Source organism: Macaca thibetana, chromosome 1 (assembly GCF_024542745.1).
Source record: "Macaca thibetana thibetana isolate TM-01 chromosome 1, ASM2454274v1, whole genome shotgun sequence".
NCBI lineage: Eukaryota > Metazoa > Chordata > Mammalia > Primates > Cercopithecidae > Macaca > Macaca thibetana.
The window spans coordinates 52,009,385-52,024,477 of NC_065578.1; the positions used below are offsets into that span (position 1 = coordinate 52,009,385).

At 41.4% G+C, this 15,093-nt stretch overlaps 1 protein-coding gene, 1 non-coding gene and 1 pseudogene across 2 annotated transcripts in view; 2 read left to right on the plus strand and 1 right to left on the minus strand.

Annotated features, from left to right (window-relative positions):
- The window catches only part of ZYG11B (zyg-11 family member B, cell cycle regulator), a 103,878-nt gene that overhangs the window by 72,895 nt on the left and 15,890 nt on the right, over positions 1-15,093 (plus strand). The window contains exons 9-10 of the mRNA XM_050803053.1: positions 2,950-3,111; positions 3,223-3,270. Of these exons, the coding sequence (XP_050659010.1) occupies positions 2,950-3,111; positions 3,223-3,270 (210 nt within the window). The remainder of the gene's footprint in view (positions 1-2,949; positions 3,112-3,222; positions 3,271-15,093) is intronic.
- Positions 3,666-3,814, plus strand: LOC126944366 (uncharacterized; annotated as a pseudogene).
- On the minus strand, positions 6,371-6,475 carry LOC126944710 (U6 spliceosomal RNA). The gene has a single exon (XR_007722159.1). It is a non-coding gene; the product is annotated as a U6 spliceosomal RNA (small nuclear RNA).

Here is a 15,093-nt window from a genome sequence, read left to right on the forward strand (position 1 = left end):
AATACAAAAAATTAGCCGGGTGTGGCGGCGGGCATCTGTAGTCCCAGCTACTCGGGAGGCTGAGACAGGAGAATGGCGTGAACCTGGGAGGCGGAGCTTGCAGTGAGCTGAGATAGCGCCACTGCACTCCAGCCTGGGCAACACAGCGAGACTCTGTCTCAAAAAAAAAAAGAATGGAAAAAATAGCTGGGTGCGGTGGCTCACGCTTGTAATTTGGGAGGCTTAGGTGGACGGATCACGAGGTCAGGAGTTCGAGACCAGCCTGACCAACATGGTGAAACCCCATCTCTACTTAAAAATACAAAAATTAGCCGGGCATGGGCCTATAATCCCAGCCACTCAGGAGACTAAGGCAGGAGAATCACTTGAACCTGGGAGGTGGAGGTTGCAGTGAGCCGAGATTGGGCCACTGCACTCCAGCCTGGGCAAGAGTGAGACTCGCTTTCAAAAAAAAAAAAAAAAAAAGAGCAAAATAATGTTATAAAGAAAGAGAAGGCTATTTGGGAATAATGGAAAGAGTGGGAATTCTGGAGCTGACATATCTGGATTTATTCTCAATTCTGTCTCTTACTAGCCATGTATTTTGGGCAAATCAGTTTTCTTTGGGGTGATAAAAAATACTTAATACACTTATTACGAAAATTAAATGAGAAGAAAAGCTCATGCTTGTAATCCCAGCACTTTGGGAGGCTGAGGTGGGAGGATCACCTAAAGCCAGGAATTTGAGACCAGCATGGTCAACATAGCAAGATTCTGGCTCTAACCAAAAAAAAAAAAAAATTAGCCGGGCATGGTGGCATGCACCTGTAGTCTCAGCTACTCAGGAGGTTGAAGCAAGAGGATTGCTTGAGCTTGGGAGTTCGAGTCTGCAGTGAACTATAATTGTGTCACTGTACTCCAGCCTGAGTAATAGAGTGGGATCCCATGTCAAAAAAGAAAGAAAAAAAAAAAAAGAAAAATGGTTAATTAAGGTAGTATATGCTAAGTACCTAGTACTAAATATAATATACATTAGATAAGTAGAAAAAGATGCTCATTTTGTTTATTTTACTATTTTCAGAGGTGACAGTTTTAAAAAATGGCCTCTTATTGCTATATATGTTTCTCAGTAATTTTGGTATCTTCAAAGATTTTAAAGGAAATGTATCCATGCTTTGGGAGGAAATCAAGCTTAAAGAAGGAATTAGTAGGCCGGGCACGGTGGCTCATACCTGTAATCCTAGCACTTTGGGAGGCTGAGGTGGGTGGATTATCTGAGGTCAGGAGTTCGAGACCAGTGTGGCCAACATGGTGGAACCCCATCTCTACTAAAAATACAAAAAGTAGCCAGTGTGGTGGCATGTGCCTATAATCCCAGCTACTTGGGAGGCTGAGGCAGGAGAATCACTTGAACCCAGGGGGCGGAGGTTGCAGTGAGCTGAGATTGCACCACTTCGCTCCAGCCTGGGCAAAAGAGCAAGACTCTGTCCCAAAACAAACAACAAAAAAAGGAATCAGTAATAATAGTGATGATTATTATAACCAGATTTTTCTCCCCTGCTCTTAATTACCACCTGCAATCTACAGATGAGGAAACAAAGAATTAAACTGGTAAATGAAGTTGTGCAGTTAGTCAGATGCAGAGATTTAAGCTCAGGTAGATTTCTTCTAGTGCCACACTCTTAGCTACTATGCTATTAACTTACCTAACTGTACCTACGTGTTTGTGTTTCTTCAGATTTTTTTTCTGAATTGTGTATAGCCTCTAGTATTATGTTCATTAATGTTTTCTTATATCTGTTTTAGCAGAGCTTCCTTTTTTACCTCCAAAAGTATAATCTAAAAATTGAATTATGGATGCCTTATGTAGTTTTAAAACCATTTACTTTTCAAACATAAATTTTTTAGGGTAAAGCTGTGATAGAACTAATTTACACTTGGAATTTCAAAGCTATTATCTTGTTTTTTGAAAGGGAGGAAGGGGAAAAGGAAATAAAAAGGGAAGGGGAAGGGGGGAAAAATAAAAAGCAAGACAGGCACTGCAGCATAGGCTGAGGAGGGAGGGGCTGTTATCTTATTTATAGTCAATATAGACTTTAATTCTCTTTTCATTGTATGTAGTTTTTCCTTTCTTTTGCTTCTTAAGGAAAACTTAGAGTTGAATAGTTTAGGTCTTCCTATTCTTACTTTCTCTGACTAAATTGACTATGAACAAATTAGTTAATATTTCTCAGACTCAACTTTCCTAGAAAATGGGAATAACAGTAGTACAATATAGAATATAATTTGCTAATCCTTCGTAAGTGTTAGCTTCATTTGCCCTTCTCTTCCTTTGCCTTTTTAATTCTAGAATCTAAAATAAGTATATGCTGTGACTGAATGAGTAAGATAGTTGATCCAAGTTTTAATCATTTTGCCTGTAAGTGTTATTTATGGGTGATTACATTGTAGGTATGACCAGAATAATGTAGAAGTATTTATGAAAATATTATACTTTTTTCTTGAAGAAAAGTTCAGTCTAGGCCGGGCGCGGTGGCTCAAGCCTGTAATCCCAGCACTTTGGGAGGCCGAGACGGGTGGATCACGAGGTCAGGAGATCGAGACCATCCTGGCTAACACGGTGAAACCCCATCTCTACTAAAAAATACAAAAAAACTAGCCGGGCGAGGTGGCGGGCGCCTGTAGTCCCAGCTACTCAAGAGGCTGAGGCAGGAGAATGGCGTGAACCCGGGAGGCAGAGCTTGCAGTGAGCTGAGATCCGGCCACTACACTCCAGCCTGGGTGACAGAGCGAGACTCCGTCTCAAAAAAAAAAAGAAAAGTTCAGTCTAAGGGGCTGTTTGTTATAAGTACCTTTATAGGAAATGCTTTAAGCCATGAAACTAATCCTCATGGACTTGTGGTTATTAATAACCACAAATTGTAATAGTCCAAAAATGAAAACTTAATTCTGTGTTTTTTTTTTTTTCAGCAACTTCTTCAAATAGTGAAGCAGAAAACCAATCAAAATTCAGTGGACACTACGTTGAAATTTACTTTGAGCGCACTTTGGAACCTCACAGATGAATCCCCGACCACTTGTAGACACTTTATTGAAAACCAAGGGTTAGAGCTCTTCATGAGGGTTCTAGAGGTTAGGATGGGAATTTAGCTTACAGTTTTGATATTTATTAATTTATTTACTTTAGCATTTATTTTATATTTGGTTCTTTAGGTAATTATAAGTTTCTCTTTCTTTTTACAGTCTTTCCCAACTGAGTCATCCATTCAGCAGAAAGTTCTAGGACTTTTGGTAAGATATACGCACTTCCTGCTAAGTTCCAAGCTGTATTTATTTTCTGTCTGAAGTAACACATTGAAAGTTGCAGCTCTGGCCGGGCGCGGTGGCTCAAGCCTGTAATCCCAGCACTTTGGGAGGCCTAGACGGGCGGATCACGAGGTCAGGAGATCGAGACCATCCTGACTAACACCGTGAAACCCCGTCTCTACTAAAAATACAAAAAACTAGCCGGGCGAGGTGGCGGGCGCCTGTAGTCCCAGCTACTCCGGAGGCTGAGGCAGGAGAATGGCCTAAACCCGGGAGGCGGAGCTTGCAGTGAGCTGAGATCCGGCCACTGCACTCCAGCCCGGGCTACAGAGCAAGACTCCGTCTCAAAAAAAAAAAAAAAAAAAAAAAAAGAAAGTTGCAGCTCTGCAGTGGCAGTATCATAGCCAATGAGGTCTATCCAAGGCACAGTCATTGCTGAGAACTATTCCCAATACCTCGCCATGATGACTTGAAATATGGTCTTCAATGGCAATTTCTTTCTTTCTTTTTTTTTTTTTTTCTTTTGAGACAGGGTCTCACTTTGTTGCCCAGGCTGGAGTGCCGTGGTGTGATCACAGCTCACTGCAGCCTCAACCTGCTGAGCTCAAGCAGTTCCCCCAACTCAGTCTCCCTAGTAGGTGGGACCATGGGCGTGTGCCACAATGCCCAGCTAATTTTTGTACTTTTTGTAAAGGTGGGGTTTTGCCATGTTGCCCAGGCTGGTCTCAAACTCCTGAGCTCAACCAGTCCTCCTCCTACCTTGGCCTCCCATAGTGGTGGGAATGTAGGCATGAGCTGCCTGGTCAGCAGTGGCAATTTTTGACAATTTCTAGGTGAATGAACAAAAAAAGAAAGAGAGAGAGAGAAAGAAAGTAAGTTGCTGCTATGATACTTGTAAACAATGACATTGGAAAATAAATATTACTAAATTTAAAAAGACTAAAAATATATCATGAGGTCAGGAGATCAAGACCATCCTGGCTAACACAGTGAAACCCCGTCTCTACTAAAAATACAAAAAATTAGCGGGACGTGGTGGCACGCGCCTGTAGTCCCAGCTACTCTGGAGGCTGAGGCAGGAGAATTGCTTGAACCCAGGAGGCAGAGCTTGCAGTGAGCCGAGATCACACCACTGCACTCCAGCCTGGGCAACAGAGCAAGACTCTGTCTCAAAAAAAAAACCCCACAAATTTGAGAGGCCTAGGTGGGCAGATCACCTGAGGTCAGGAGTTCGTGAACAGGCTGGCCAACATGGTGAAACCCCGTCTCTACTAAAAACACAAAAATTAGCCGGGCGTGGGGGCAGGTGCCTGTAATCCCAGCTACTTGGGAGGCTGAGGCAGGAGAACTGCTTGAATCTGGGAGGTTGAGGTTGCAGTGAGCCAAGACCACACCATTACACTCCAGTCTGGGCAATAAGAGCGAAATTCCATCTCAAAAAAAAAAAAAAAAGCAAAACCACACTTTTTAATTTATATATATATATATACACACACACATATGTATACACACACACACAAAGATTTTTGCCACAGTAAAAAGAAAAATATTATACGTGTATGCTTCTTTATATTTTTTGGTATTGTACAAAGTTTTACACTGAGCATGTTTTACTTTTTTTTTGTTTATTTTTGAGATAGAGTCTGTCACTCTGTTGTCCATGTGGAGTGCAGTGGTACAATCATGGCTCACTGCAGCCTCGACCTGCCAGGCTCAAGCGGTTTTCTCACCTTAGCCTCCAGATGCCCAGCTTATTTATTTATTTATTTTTGTAGATTTGCAGTCTTGCCATGTTGCCCAGGCTGGTCTCAAATTCCTGGACTGAAGCAGTCTTCCTGCCTCGACCTCCCAAAGTGCTGGGATTACAGGCATGAGCCACCACACTTGGCCTCGTGTTTCACTTTTATAATTAGAAAAACAGATCTCATTAAAAAATGTTATCAGGCTGGACACAGTGACTCATGCCTCTAATCCCAACACTTTGGAAGGATGAGGTAAGAGAATTGCTTGAGCCTAGGAGTTTGAGACCAGCCTGGGCAACGAAGCACAACCCGATCTCTACAAAAAATAAAATAAGAAAATTAGCTGAACATGGTAACATGCACCTATAGTCCCAGCTAGTGGGGAAGCTCAAGCAGGAGGATCGCTTGAGCCTAGGAGTTTGAGGGCTGCAGTGAGCTATGCTCATCCCACTGCACACCAGCTTGGGTGGTAGAGTGAGACCCGGTCTCTTAAAAATAAAAGTCATTAACCTTTGACAAGTGTTCTTAGATTCTGTGTTTGATAGTTAATGATTACTACTTAAAGACTGCTTACGAAGGCCAGGCACGGTGGCTCATGCCTGTAATCCCAGCACTTTGGGAGGGTGAGGCAGGTGGATCCCCTGAGGTCAGGAGTTTGAGACCAGCCTGCCCAACATAGTGAAACCCCATGTCTATTAAAAATACAAAAGTTAGCCAGATATGCTGGTGCACAGCTATAATCCCAGCTACTCAGGAGGCTGAGGCACGCGAATCACTTGAACCTGGGAGGCGGAGATTGCTGTGTGCCAAGATTGTACCATTGCACTCCAGTCTGGGCAACAGAGCAAGACTGTCTCAAAAAAAAAAAAAAAAAAAAAACCTGCTTACAAATCACATATGTCTTAATATGTTGCATATAGATTAAAGTAAGCCCTCTAGGATTTTCAGACAAAGGTAAAAGATCAAATGTTTTGTCAGCTTAAATTGCTGCAACAGGCAAAGTGCCTATGTGGCAAAAGCCATTTTATTTTCTTTTTTATTTTAAAAAAAAATACTGGTCAGGTGCAGTGGCTCACGCCTGTAATCCCAGCACTTTGGGAGGCTGAGGTGGTGGATCACCTGAGGTCGGGAGTTCGAGACCAGTGTGACCAAATGAAGAAATCTTGTTGCTACTAAAAATACAAAATTAGCCGGGTATAGAGGCGCATATCTGTAATCCCAGCTGTTCGAGAGGCTAAGGCAGGAGAATCACTTGAACCCAGAAGGTGGAGGTTGCTGTGAGGCAAGATCGCGCCATTGCATTCCAGCCTGGGCAACAAGAGTGAAACTCTGTCTCAAAAAAAAAAAAAATGGAGCACTTCACAAATTTACATGTATCCCTGCACAGGGGCCATGCTAATGTTCACTGTACCGTTCCAATTTTAGTATGTATGCTGCCAAGCGAGCACACAAAAGCAGATATCTGCTCTCAATGAATTAGATTATGGAAGGCATAGATTAGTGAGTTAAAAAATGTAAATTGGAGCTTGTTTTCCACATGCAAGCAGTGAGGAGATGGATTTTTAGGAAAGCTGAGGACTGCCATTTAAGGAGGACCTATCTGTTCGTTGTAGCCTTCATTATATAAGGTAGAAAATGGAAAACAACCTAAATGTCCAGCAATAGAGGAATTATTAAATAAATAACAGCATTTGATTGTTTTATTCAGGGTTAATATGATTATTTGATAGAGAAGTTGGCTCCGGTCACCTGAAATGGAAAGGTGGAATTTATTTTAAGTATTTGTGGGTCGGGTGCAGTAGCTCACGCCTGTAATCGCAGCACTTAGGGAGGCTGAGGTGGGTGGATCACAGGTGGTCAGGAGTTCAAGACCAGCCTAACCAACATGGTGAAATCCCGTTTCCACTGAAAATACAAAAATTAGCCAGGCGTGGTGGCACATGCCTGTCCCAACTACTCAGAAAGCTGAAGCAGGAGAATTGCTTGAACCTAGGAGGCAGAGGCTGCAGTGAGCCGAGATTGCGCCACTGCACTCCAAGCCTGGGCAACAGAGCAAGACTCTGTCTCAAAAAAACCTGAAACAACAACAACAACAAAAAAAGATTCCATCTCAAAAAAAAACAACAAAAAAAACCTATACTATTTTTAAATTTCAAAAGGAATACGTGTTTGTTATAACTAGTGAAACAGTGCAAAAATGTATTTAACATCCTTAAGGCTCTGTCTCCAACCTTTCATCATTTTTATCTCCGTAAAGTTATTAATGTTAATATAACTTTATATGTTTCCTTCCATATTTTTCTCTATTACCTTGTGATTAAATTGTTTCAATAATTTGAGATATTTATTCTAATTTAATTCTTTATGGTGAGAGAATATGCTTTGTTTGGTTAGAGTCCTTCTGAATTTATTCAGACTTGTGTATGGCCAAGGATATGGTCTATTTTGGTAAATATTCCATATACACTTGAGAGGAATGGGTATGGTCTTATTATTGGGTATAGTGTTCTATAAATGACAATCAGGTCACTGATTGTTAATTAGCTTGATTAATTAACACTAATTAATAATTAGATTATACAGTGTCACAGTTGACACTGTACAACTCTACCACATCCTTACTAATTTTCTAATTTTACCCATTCTATCAATTATTGACAAAGGAGTTTTGAAATCTCTGACTATAATTGTAGATGTATGTTTCTCCTTACAGTTCTATCAGCTTTTTCTTCATGTATTTTGAAACTCTATTATTAGATGTATAAACATTTAGAATTATGTCCTCCTGATTAATGGACTCCTTTAACATTACCAAATGACTTTCTTTACCCCTGGTAATATCCTCTACTTTGAAGTCTGCTTTGGTACTGATATAGCCATCTGTACTTTCTTTTGTCTAGTGTTAGCATAGTATTTCTTGTTTTATCCTTTTACTTTTACCCTATATTTGTCTTTATATTTAAAATGTATTTCTTGTAGATAGCATATACCTTGCATACTGCTTTTTTATCTAGTTCGAAAATAGCTGTTTTTTATTCGGGGTATTTGGATCATTTACATGTCCTGTGATTTTTTATTTTTTTTAAATAATAAAAAATAATAATTGTGTATGTGGAGTACAATTTTTTTTTTTCTTGTGACGGGGTCTCACTCTGTCTCCTAGGCTGGAGTGCAGTGGTGCGATCTCAGCTTACTGCAAGCTCCGCCTCCTGGGTTCACGCCATTCTCCTGCCTCAGCCTCCCAAGTAGCTGGGACTGCAGGTGCCCACCACCACGCCTGGCTAGTTTTTTGTATTTTTAGTAGAGACGGGGTTTCACTGTATTAGCCAGGATGGCCTCAATCTCCTGACCTCATGATCCTCCCACCTCGGCCTCCTAAAGTGTTGGGATTACAAGCGTGAGCCCCCGCGCCCGGCTGTCATTTTTTTTTTTGAGACGGAGTCTCGCTCTGTCGCTCAGGCTGCAGGGCAGTGGTGCAGTCTCAGCTCACTGCAACCTCCGCCTCCTGGGTTCAACCGTTTCTCCTGCCTCAGCCGCCTGAGTAGCTGGGGTTACAGATGTGTGCCACCATGCCTGGCATTTTTTTTTTTTTTTTTTTTCGTAGAGACTGGGTTTCACCATGTTGGCCAGACTATTCACGAACTTCTGACCTCAAGTGATCTGCCCGACTCGGCCTCCCAAAGTGCTGGGATTACAGGTGTGAGGCACCGTCCTGGCCCAATGTAATGTTTTGATGTATGTGTTTAATCATCATGGAATGATTAAATCAAGCTAATTAACATACTCATCACCTTACATACTTACTGTTTTTGTAGTGAGAGCATTTAAAATTTATTCTTGGCTGGGTGCAGTGGCTCACACCTATAATCCCTAAATTAATAATGTATTGTACACTTCAGAATTGCTAAGAGTAAATTTTTTTTTTTCGAGACAAGGTGTCAGTCTGTCACCCAGGCTGGAGTGTAGTGGCATGATCTCAGCTCACTGCAGCCTCGACCTCCTGGGCTAAAGCAATTACCCCACCTCAACTTCCTGAGTAGTTGGAACTACAGGTACACACCACCATGCCCAGCTAATGTTTAAATTTTTGTAGAGATGGGATTTCGCCATATTGCCCAGGCTGATCTTGAACTCCTGAACTCAAGTGATCCACCCACCTTGGCCTCCCAAAGTGCTGGGATCATAGGTGTGCACCACCACGTCCAGCCTGGTGTCATTTTTCTTCAGCCTAAAAGACATCCTTTAATGTTTCTTACAGTGTGGATCTGCTGATGATGAATTCTTTAGCTTTTGTCTGACTGAAAACATCTTTACTTAACTTTGTTTTTGAAAGATACTTTTATCAGGTATATAATTCTAGATTGACATTACTTTAAAGATACTGATTAGCTTCTTTCTGACTTGCTTCTTTCTAATAAAAAATCTGATATCATCATTATCTTTGTACTTACATATGTACATGTTCTTTTCTTCTGGCTACTTTTAAGATTTAAGATTAGTTGGCTGGAAGTGGTGGCTCACGCATGTAATCCCAGCACTTTGGGAGGCCAAGGTGGGTGGATCACCTAAGGTCAGGAGTTTGAGACCAGCCTGGCCAATATGGCAAAACCCCGTCTCTACTAAAAGTAACAGAAATTAGCTGGGCATGGTGGCAGATGCCTGTAATCCCAGCTACTTAGGAGGTTGAGATAGGAGAATCCCTTGAACCCAGGAGGCGGAGGTTGCAGTGAGCTGAGATTGTGCCATTGCACTCCAGCCTGGGCAACAAGAGCGAAACTCCATCTCAAAAAAAGAAAAAAGGCCGGGCGCGGTGGCTCAAGCCTGTAATCCCAGCACTTTGGGAGGCCGAGACGGGCGGATCACGAGGTCAGGAGATCGAGACCATCCTGGATGACACGGTGAAACCCCGTCTCTACTAAAAAATACAAAAAACTAGCCGGGCGAGGTGGCGGGCGCCTGTAGTCCCAGCTACTTGGGAGGCTGAGGCAGGAGAATGGCGTGAACCCGGGAGGCGGAGCTTGCAGTGAGCTGAGATCCGGCCACTGCACTCCAGCCTGGGTGGCAGAGCGAGACTCCGTCTCAAAAAAAAAAAAAAAAAAAAAAAAAAGAAAAAAAATGATTTAAGATTAGTAACAATTTTGAATATTTGATTATACGTGTCTTAATGTAATTGACTTCATGTTTCCTATATTTGGGATTTATTGAGCTACTCAGATATATAGGTCTATAGTTTTCATCAAGTTTGGAAAGTTTTTAGCCATTATTTCTTCAAAATATTTTTTTTGTGCAGATGGGATCTTGCTGTATTTTCCAGGCTGGTCTTAAACTCCTGGCCTCAAGCACTTCTCCCACCTTACCCTCCCAAAGTGCTGGGCTTATAGGAGTAAGCTACTGTGACCTGCCCATTTCCCTAAAAAAAATTTTGCAGCCCTTCTCCCCACATTGGAGTCCTTTGGAGACTCTAATTTGCACATATTAAGCTGCTTGACATTGTCCCACAGCTTACTGATGCTCTTTAATGTTTTTGTTCTTTTGTATTCTGTGTGTTTTAGTTTGGATAGTTTCCCTTGCTATGCCTTCAGTTCAATAATTTTTTTCATCTGCAATATCTAATCTGCTATAATGCCATCTAGTATAATTTTTCATCTTAGACATTGTCATTTTCATCCCTACAAGTTCAATTTAGGTGTTTTTTGTATCTTCTGTGTTCCTACTTTTTGAATATATGAAATAAAATTTTAATAACTCTTTATCCTAATTGGCTAGTTTTACTTAGTATCTATGTCAGTTCAGGGTCAATTTCGAGTGATTCTTCTCCTCATTATAAGTCGCGTTTTCATGAAACTTGGCATGCTTAGGTTTTAATTTACTTTTTAAAAAAATTATTATTTTTTAAATTGTGGTAAACAACATAAAATTTACCGTCTTAACCATTTTTAAGTGTATTGTTCAGTGGTAATAAATATGTTCATAATGTTGTAGAACCATCACTACCACTTATCTCTGTAACTGTTTTCATCTTGTAAAACTGAAAGTCTGTAACCATTAAACAATACTATTCCATTCCCCCACTCTCTGCAGCCCCTCATAACCACCATTCTGTTTTCTGTCTCTATGATTTTAACTCCTTAACTACTTCATGTAAGTGGAATCATACAGTATTTGTTGTGTAACTAGCTTACTTCACTTACAGTATTGTCCTCATGGTTCATCCATGTTGTAGTGTATGTCAGAATTTCATTGTATATATAGGCCGGGCGCGGTGGCTCACGCCTGTAATCCCAGCACTTTGGGAGGCCGAGGTGGGTGGATCACGAGGTCAGGAGATTGAGACCATCCTGGCTAACACAGTGAAACCCCATCTCTACTAAAAATACAAAAAATTAGCCGGGCATGGTGGCGGGCGCCTGTGGTCCCAGCTACTCGGGAGGCTGAGGCAGGAGAATGGCGTGAACCCAGGAGGCAGAGCTTGCAGTGAGCCGAGATTGTGCCACTGCGCTCCAGCCTGGGTGAGAGCGAGACTCCATCTCAAAAAAAGAAAAAAAAATTTTCATTGTATATATAGACCACATTTTCCTTATCCATACATTTGTTGGATACTCGGGTTGCTTCCATGGTTTTGCTATTGTGAATAATGCTTCTATGAAGATGAGTGTACAGATATCTCACGACAACCTCCACCTCCCGGGTTCAAGCAATTCTTCTGCCTCAACCTTCCTGAGTAGCTGGGATTATAGGCACGCGCCACCATGCCTGGCTAATTTTGTATTTTTAGTAGAGACGGGTTTTCTCCCTGTTGGTCAGGCTGGTCTCGAACTCCCCTCAGGCGATTCGCCTGCCTCGGCCTCCCAAAGTGCTGGGATTACAAGTATGAGTCACCGTGCCCAGTCACAAATATCTCTTTAAGACTCTACTTTGAATTTTGTGGGGTATAGTTCCAGAAATAGAATTACTGTATCATGTGATAATTCTATTTTTAAATTTTGAAGAACTACCATACTGTTTTCCACAGCAGCTGTACCGTTTTGCATTCCCACCAATAGTGTCCAAGGGTTCCAATTTCTCCACACTCTCACCGCTTGTTATTTTCTGTTTTTTTTTTTTAATAGTAGCCATTCTAATGGGTGTGAGATAGTATCTTGTAGTTTTTATTTGCATTTCTCTAATGATAAGTGGTGTTGAGTATATTTTTATGGGTTTATAGGCCATTTGTATATCTTCTTCGGAGAAATATCTATTCAATTCCTTTGTCTATTTTTAAATTGGGTTGTTTGTTTTTTGTTGTTGTATTTTAAGAGTTCTCTATATATTCTGGATATTAATCCCTTACCAGATATATGACTTGCAAATATTTTCTCCCATCCTGCTTGGTAGTTTTTGATTGAATGCCAGACTTTGTGAATTTTACCTTCTTGGTTGCTGAATATTTTTGTTTTTCTATGAATATTCTTGAGCTTTGTTCTGGGATGCAGTTAACTTACTTTTAAACATTTTGATCACTGTGGGTCTTGCTTTTTATGATTTATTAGGAGGTTCCAGAGCAGTGGTCAGGCTAGGGCTAATTATTCTCTACTACTGCAACAAGACATTCCTGAGGACTCTACCCAGTGCCTTGTGAATGAAAGGTTTTTCTATGCTGGGTGATGAGAACAAGCAGCCCTCTGTGAGCACTACACACTTTTCTCTGACTCTTTAGATGGTTCTTTTCCTGCCCTCAGGTATCTTCCTTGTGTTCATTTTGTTATCATTACTCTGCTGAATGGAGTGGGACTCTGCAGATCGCTGGACTCGCTTTGTTTGCAAGTTCTCTTCTCCCTGGTGTTCTGTCCTGTGAGTTACCTTCGTTTCTGTGGACTGTTCACCTCATCTCCTACTCTGTTCAGTCTACTGAGCTCTCTTTCAGGTCTGTATCCCTGTGCTACCGCCTGGAAACTTTTTCAAGGCAGTAGCTCATTTTGTTTTCCATCTAGTAAAGGACACTAAGAGTCAGTGTCCTTTATTGCTTGTGGCCAGTATCTTGAGATTGTTTTTTCATGTTTATTTGGATTTTTCAGTTGTTTCAGGCAGATGTTTAAATCTGACTGTTTTTACTCCACCATGGCCAGAAGCAGGAGTGCTCATCAATCCTCAATTTAAAAATGAGAAATTGGCTGGGCACGGTGGCTCACGCCTGTAATCCCAACACTTTGGGAGGCCAAGGTGGGCAGATCACCTGAGGTCAGGAGTTCGAGACCAGCCTGGCCAACATGGCGAAACCCCATCTCTACTAAAAATATAAAAATTAGCCGGTCATGGTGGTGGCTGCCTGTAATCCCAGCTACTCGGAGGCTGAGGCTGGAGAATCACTTGAATCCAGGAGGTGGAGGTTGCAGTGAGCCAAGATCCTGCCATTGCACTCCAGCCTAAGCGACAGAGCAAGACTCCATCTCAAAAAAAAAAAAAAGAAAAAGAGAAATTTATCTTTCATATTTACTCACATTTCTCGTTCTATTCTTTTTTTACATTTATTGTCCTATAGGTGTGCTGGCAATGACTTTTCACTCTGGTGGTGTTTACCTAACAAAGTTTTTTATTTTGCTTTTGATTTTTTGAATGATAAATTTTTGGTTGGCTATTGAAGTCTAAGTGGACACTTTTTTTCTGTTGAATCTTTGGATTTATAATTTTTATCACATTTTGCAAAAATTTTGGCCATTATTTCTTCAAATACCTTTTTTATACCCTCTCTACTCTCTGCTTCTTCTATGACTTCAGTTATAAGCATGTTAGACTTAACATTATCCCACAGGTCCCAAAACTCCTCTATTGGCTTTTTTCCTCAGTTTGATTTTTTCTTCTGTACTTTGATTTGGATGGTTTGTATTTCTTTTTGTGTGTGTGATTAGAGACAGGGTCTCCCTATGTTGCCCAGGTTGGTTTTGAACTCCTCGCCTGAAGTGATCCTCCCACCTCAACCTCCCAAAGTGCTGGGATTACAGGTGTGAACCAGCATGCCCTGCCATAGATGCTTTTTATTTCTCTGTTGTTTAGTCCACTGATTGTTTTTCGGGAAGCATCTCATCTGCTGTTAATCTCATCCAATATATTTTGCTTTTCAGATATTTAGCTTTTTTTTATTTCTATAAGTTACATTTAGGTCTTTCTTATATCTTCATTTTCTGCCTTCATGTTTATGTCTGCATTTCATCTGGAATTATATTTATAATATTTATAATAGCTGCTTTAAGTCCTTGTCTGCTAATTCTATTATCTCTGTTATTTTTTAGTCCATTTCTATGGGTTGATTTTTCTCCTGGTTATGAATCATATTTTTCTGCCCCTTTGTATGCCTGGTAATTTTTTTATTGGATGCTGGTCCTTGTGAAATGTAAATTGGTGATTGCTAGGTATTATTTTTCTCTAAAGAGTCTTTTTTTTTTTTTTTTTTTTTTTTTTTTGAGACGGAGTCTCGCTCTGTCGCCCAGGCTGGAGTGCAGTGGCGCGATCTCGGCTCACTGCAAGCTCCGCCTCCTGGGTTTACGCCATTCTCCTGCCTCAGCCTCCTGAGTAGCTGGGACTACAGGCGCCCGCCACCGCGCCCGGCTAATTTTTTTTTGTATTTTTAGTAGAGACGGGGTTTCACCGTGGTCTCGATCTCCTGACCTTGTGATCTGCCCGCCTCGGCCTCCCAAAGTGCTGGGATTACAGGCGTGAGCCACCGCGCCCGGCCTAAAGAGTCTTATACTTTGTTCTTGCATGCATTTACTTGCAGATCAAGTTGCTCCTCTTAAAGCTTGTTTATGTGTTATTTTATTTTATTTTTTATTTTTTGTGAGATGGAGTCTCGCTCTGTTGCCCAGGCTAGAGTGCAGTGACACGATTTCCACTCGCTGCAACCTCCGCCTCCCAGGTTCAAGCAATTCTCCTGCCTCAGCTTCCCAAGTAGCTGGAATTACAGGCACATGACACCACGCCCAGCTAATTTTTCTGTTTTTTTAGTAGAGACGGGGTTTCTCCATGTTGACCAGGATGGTCTCGAACTCCTGACCTCAGGTGATCCACCTGCCTCAGCCTCTCAAAGTGCTGG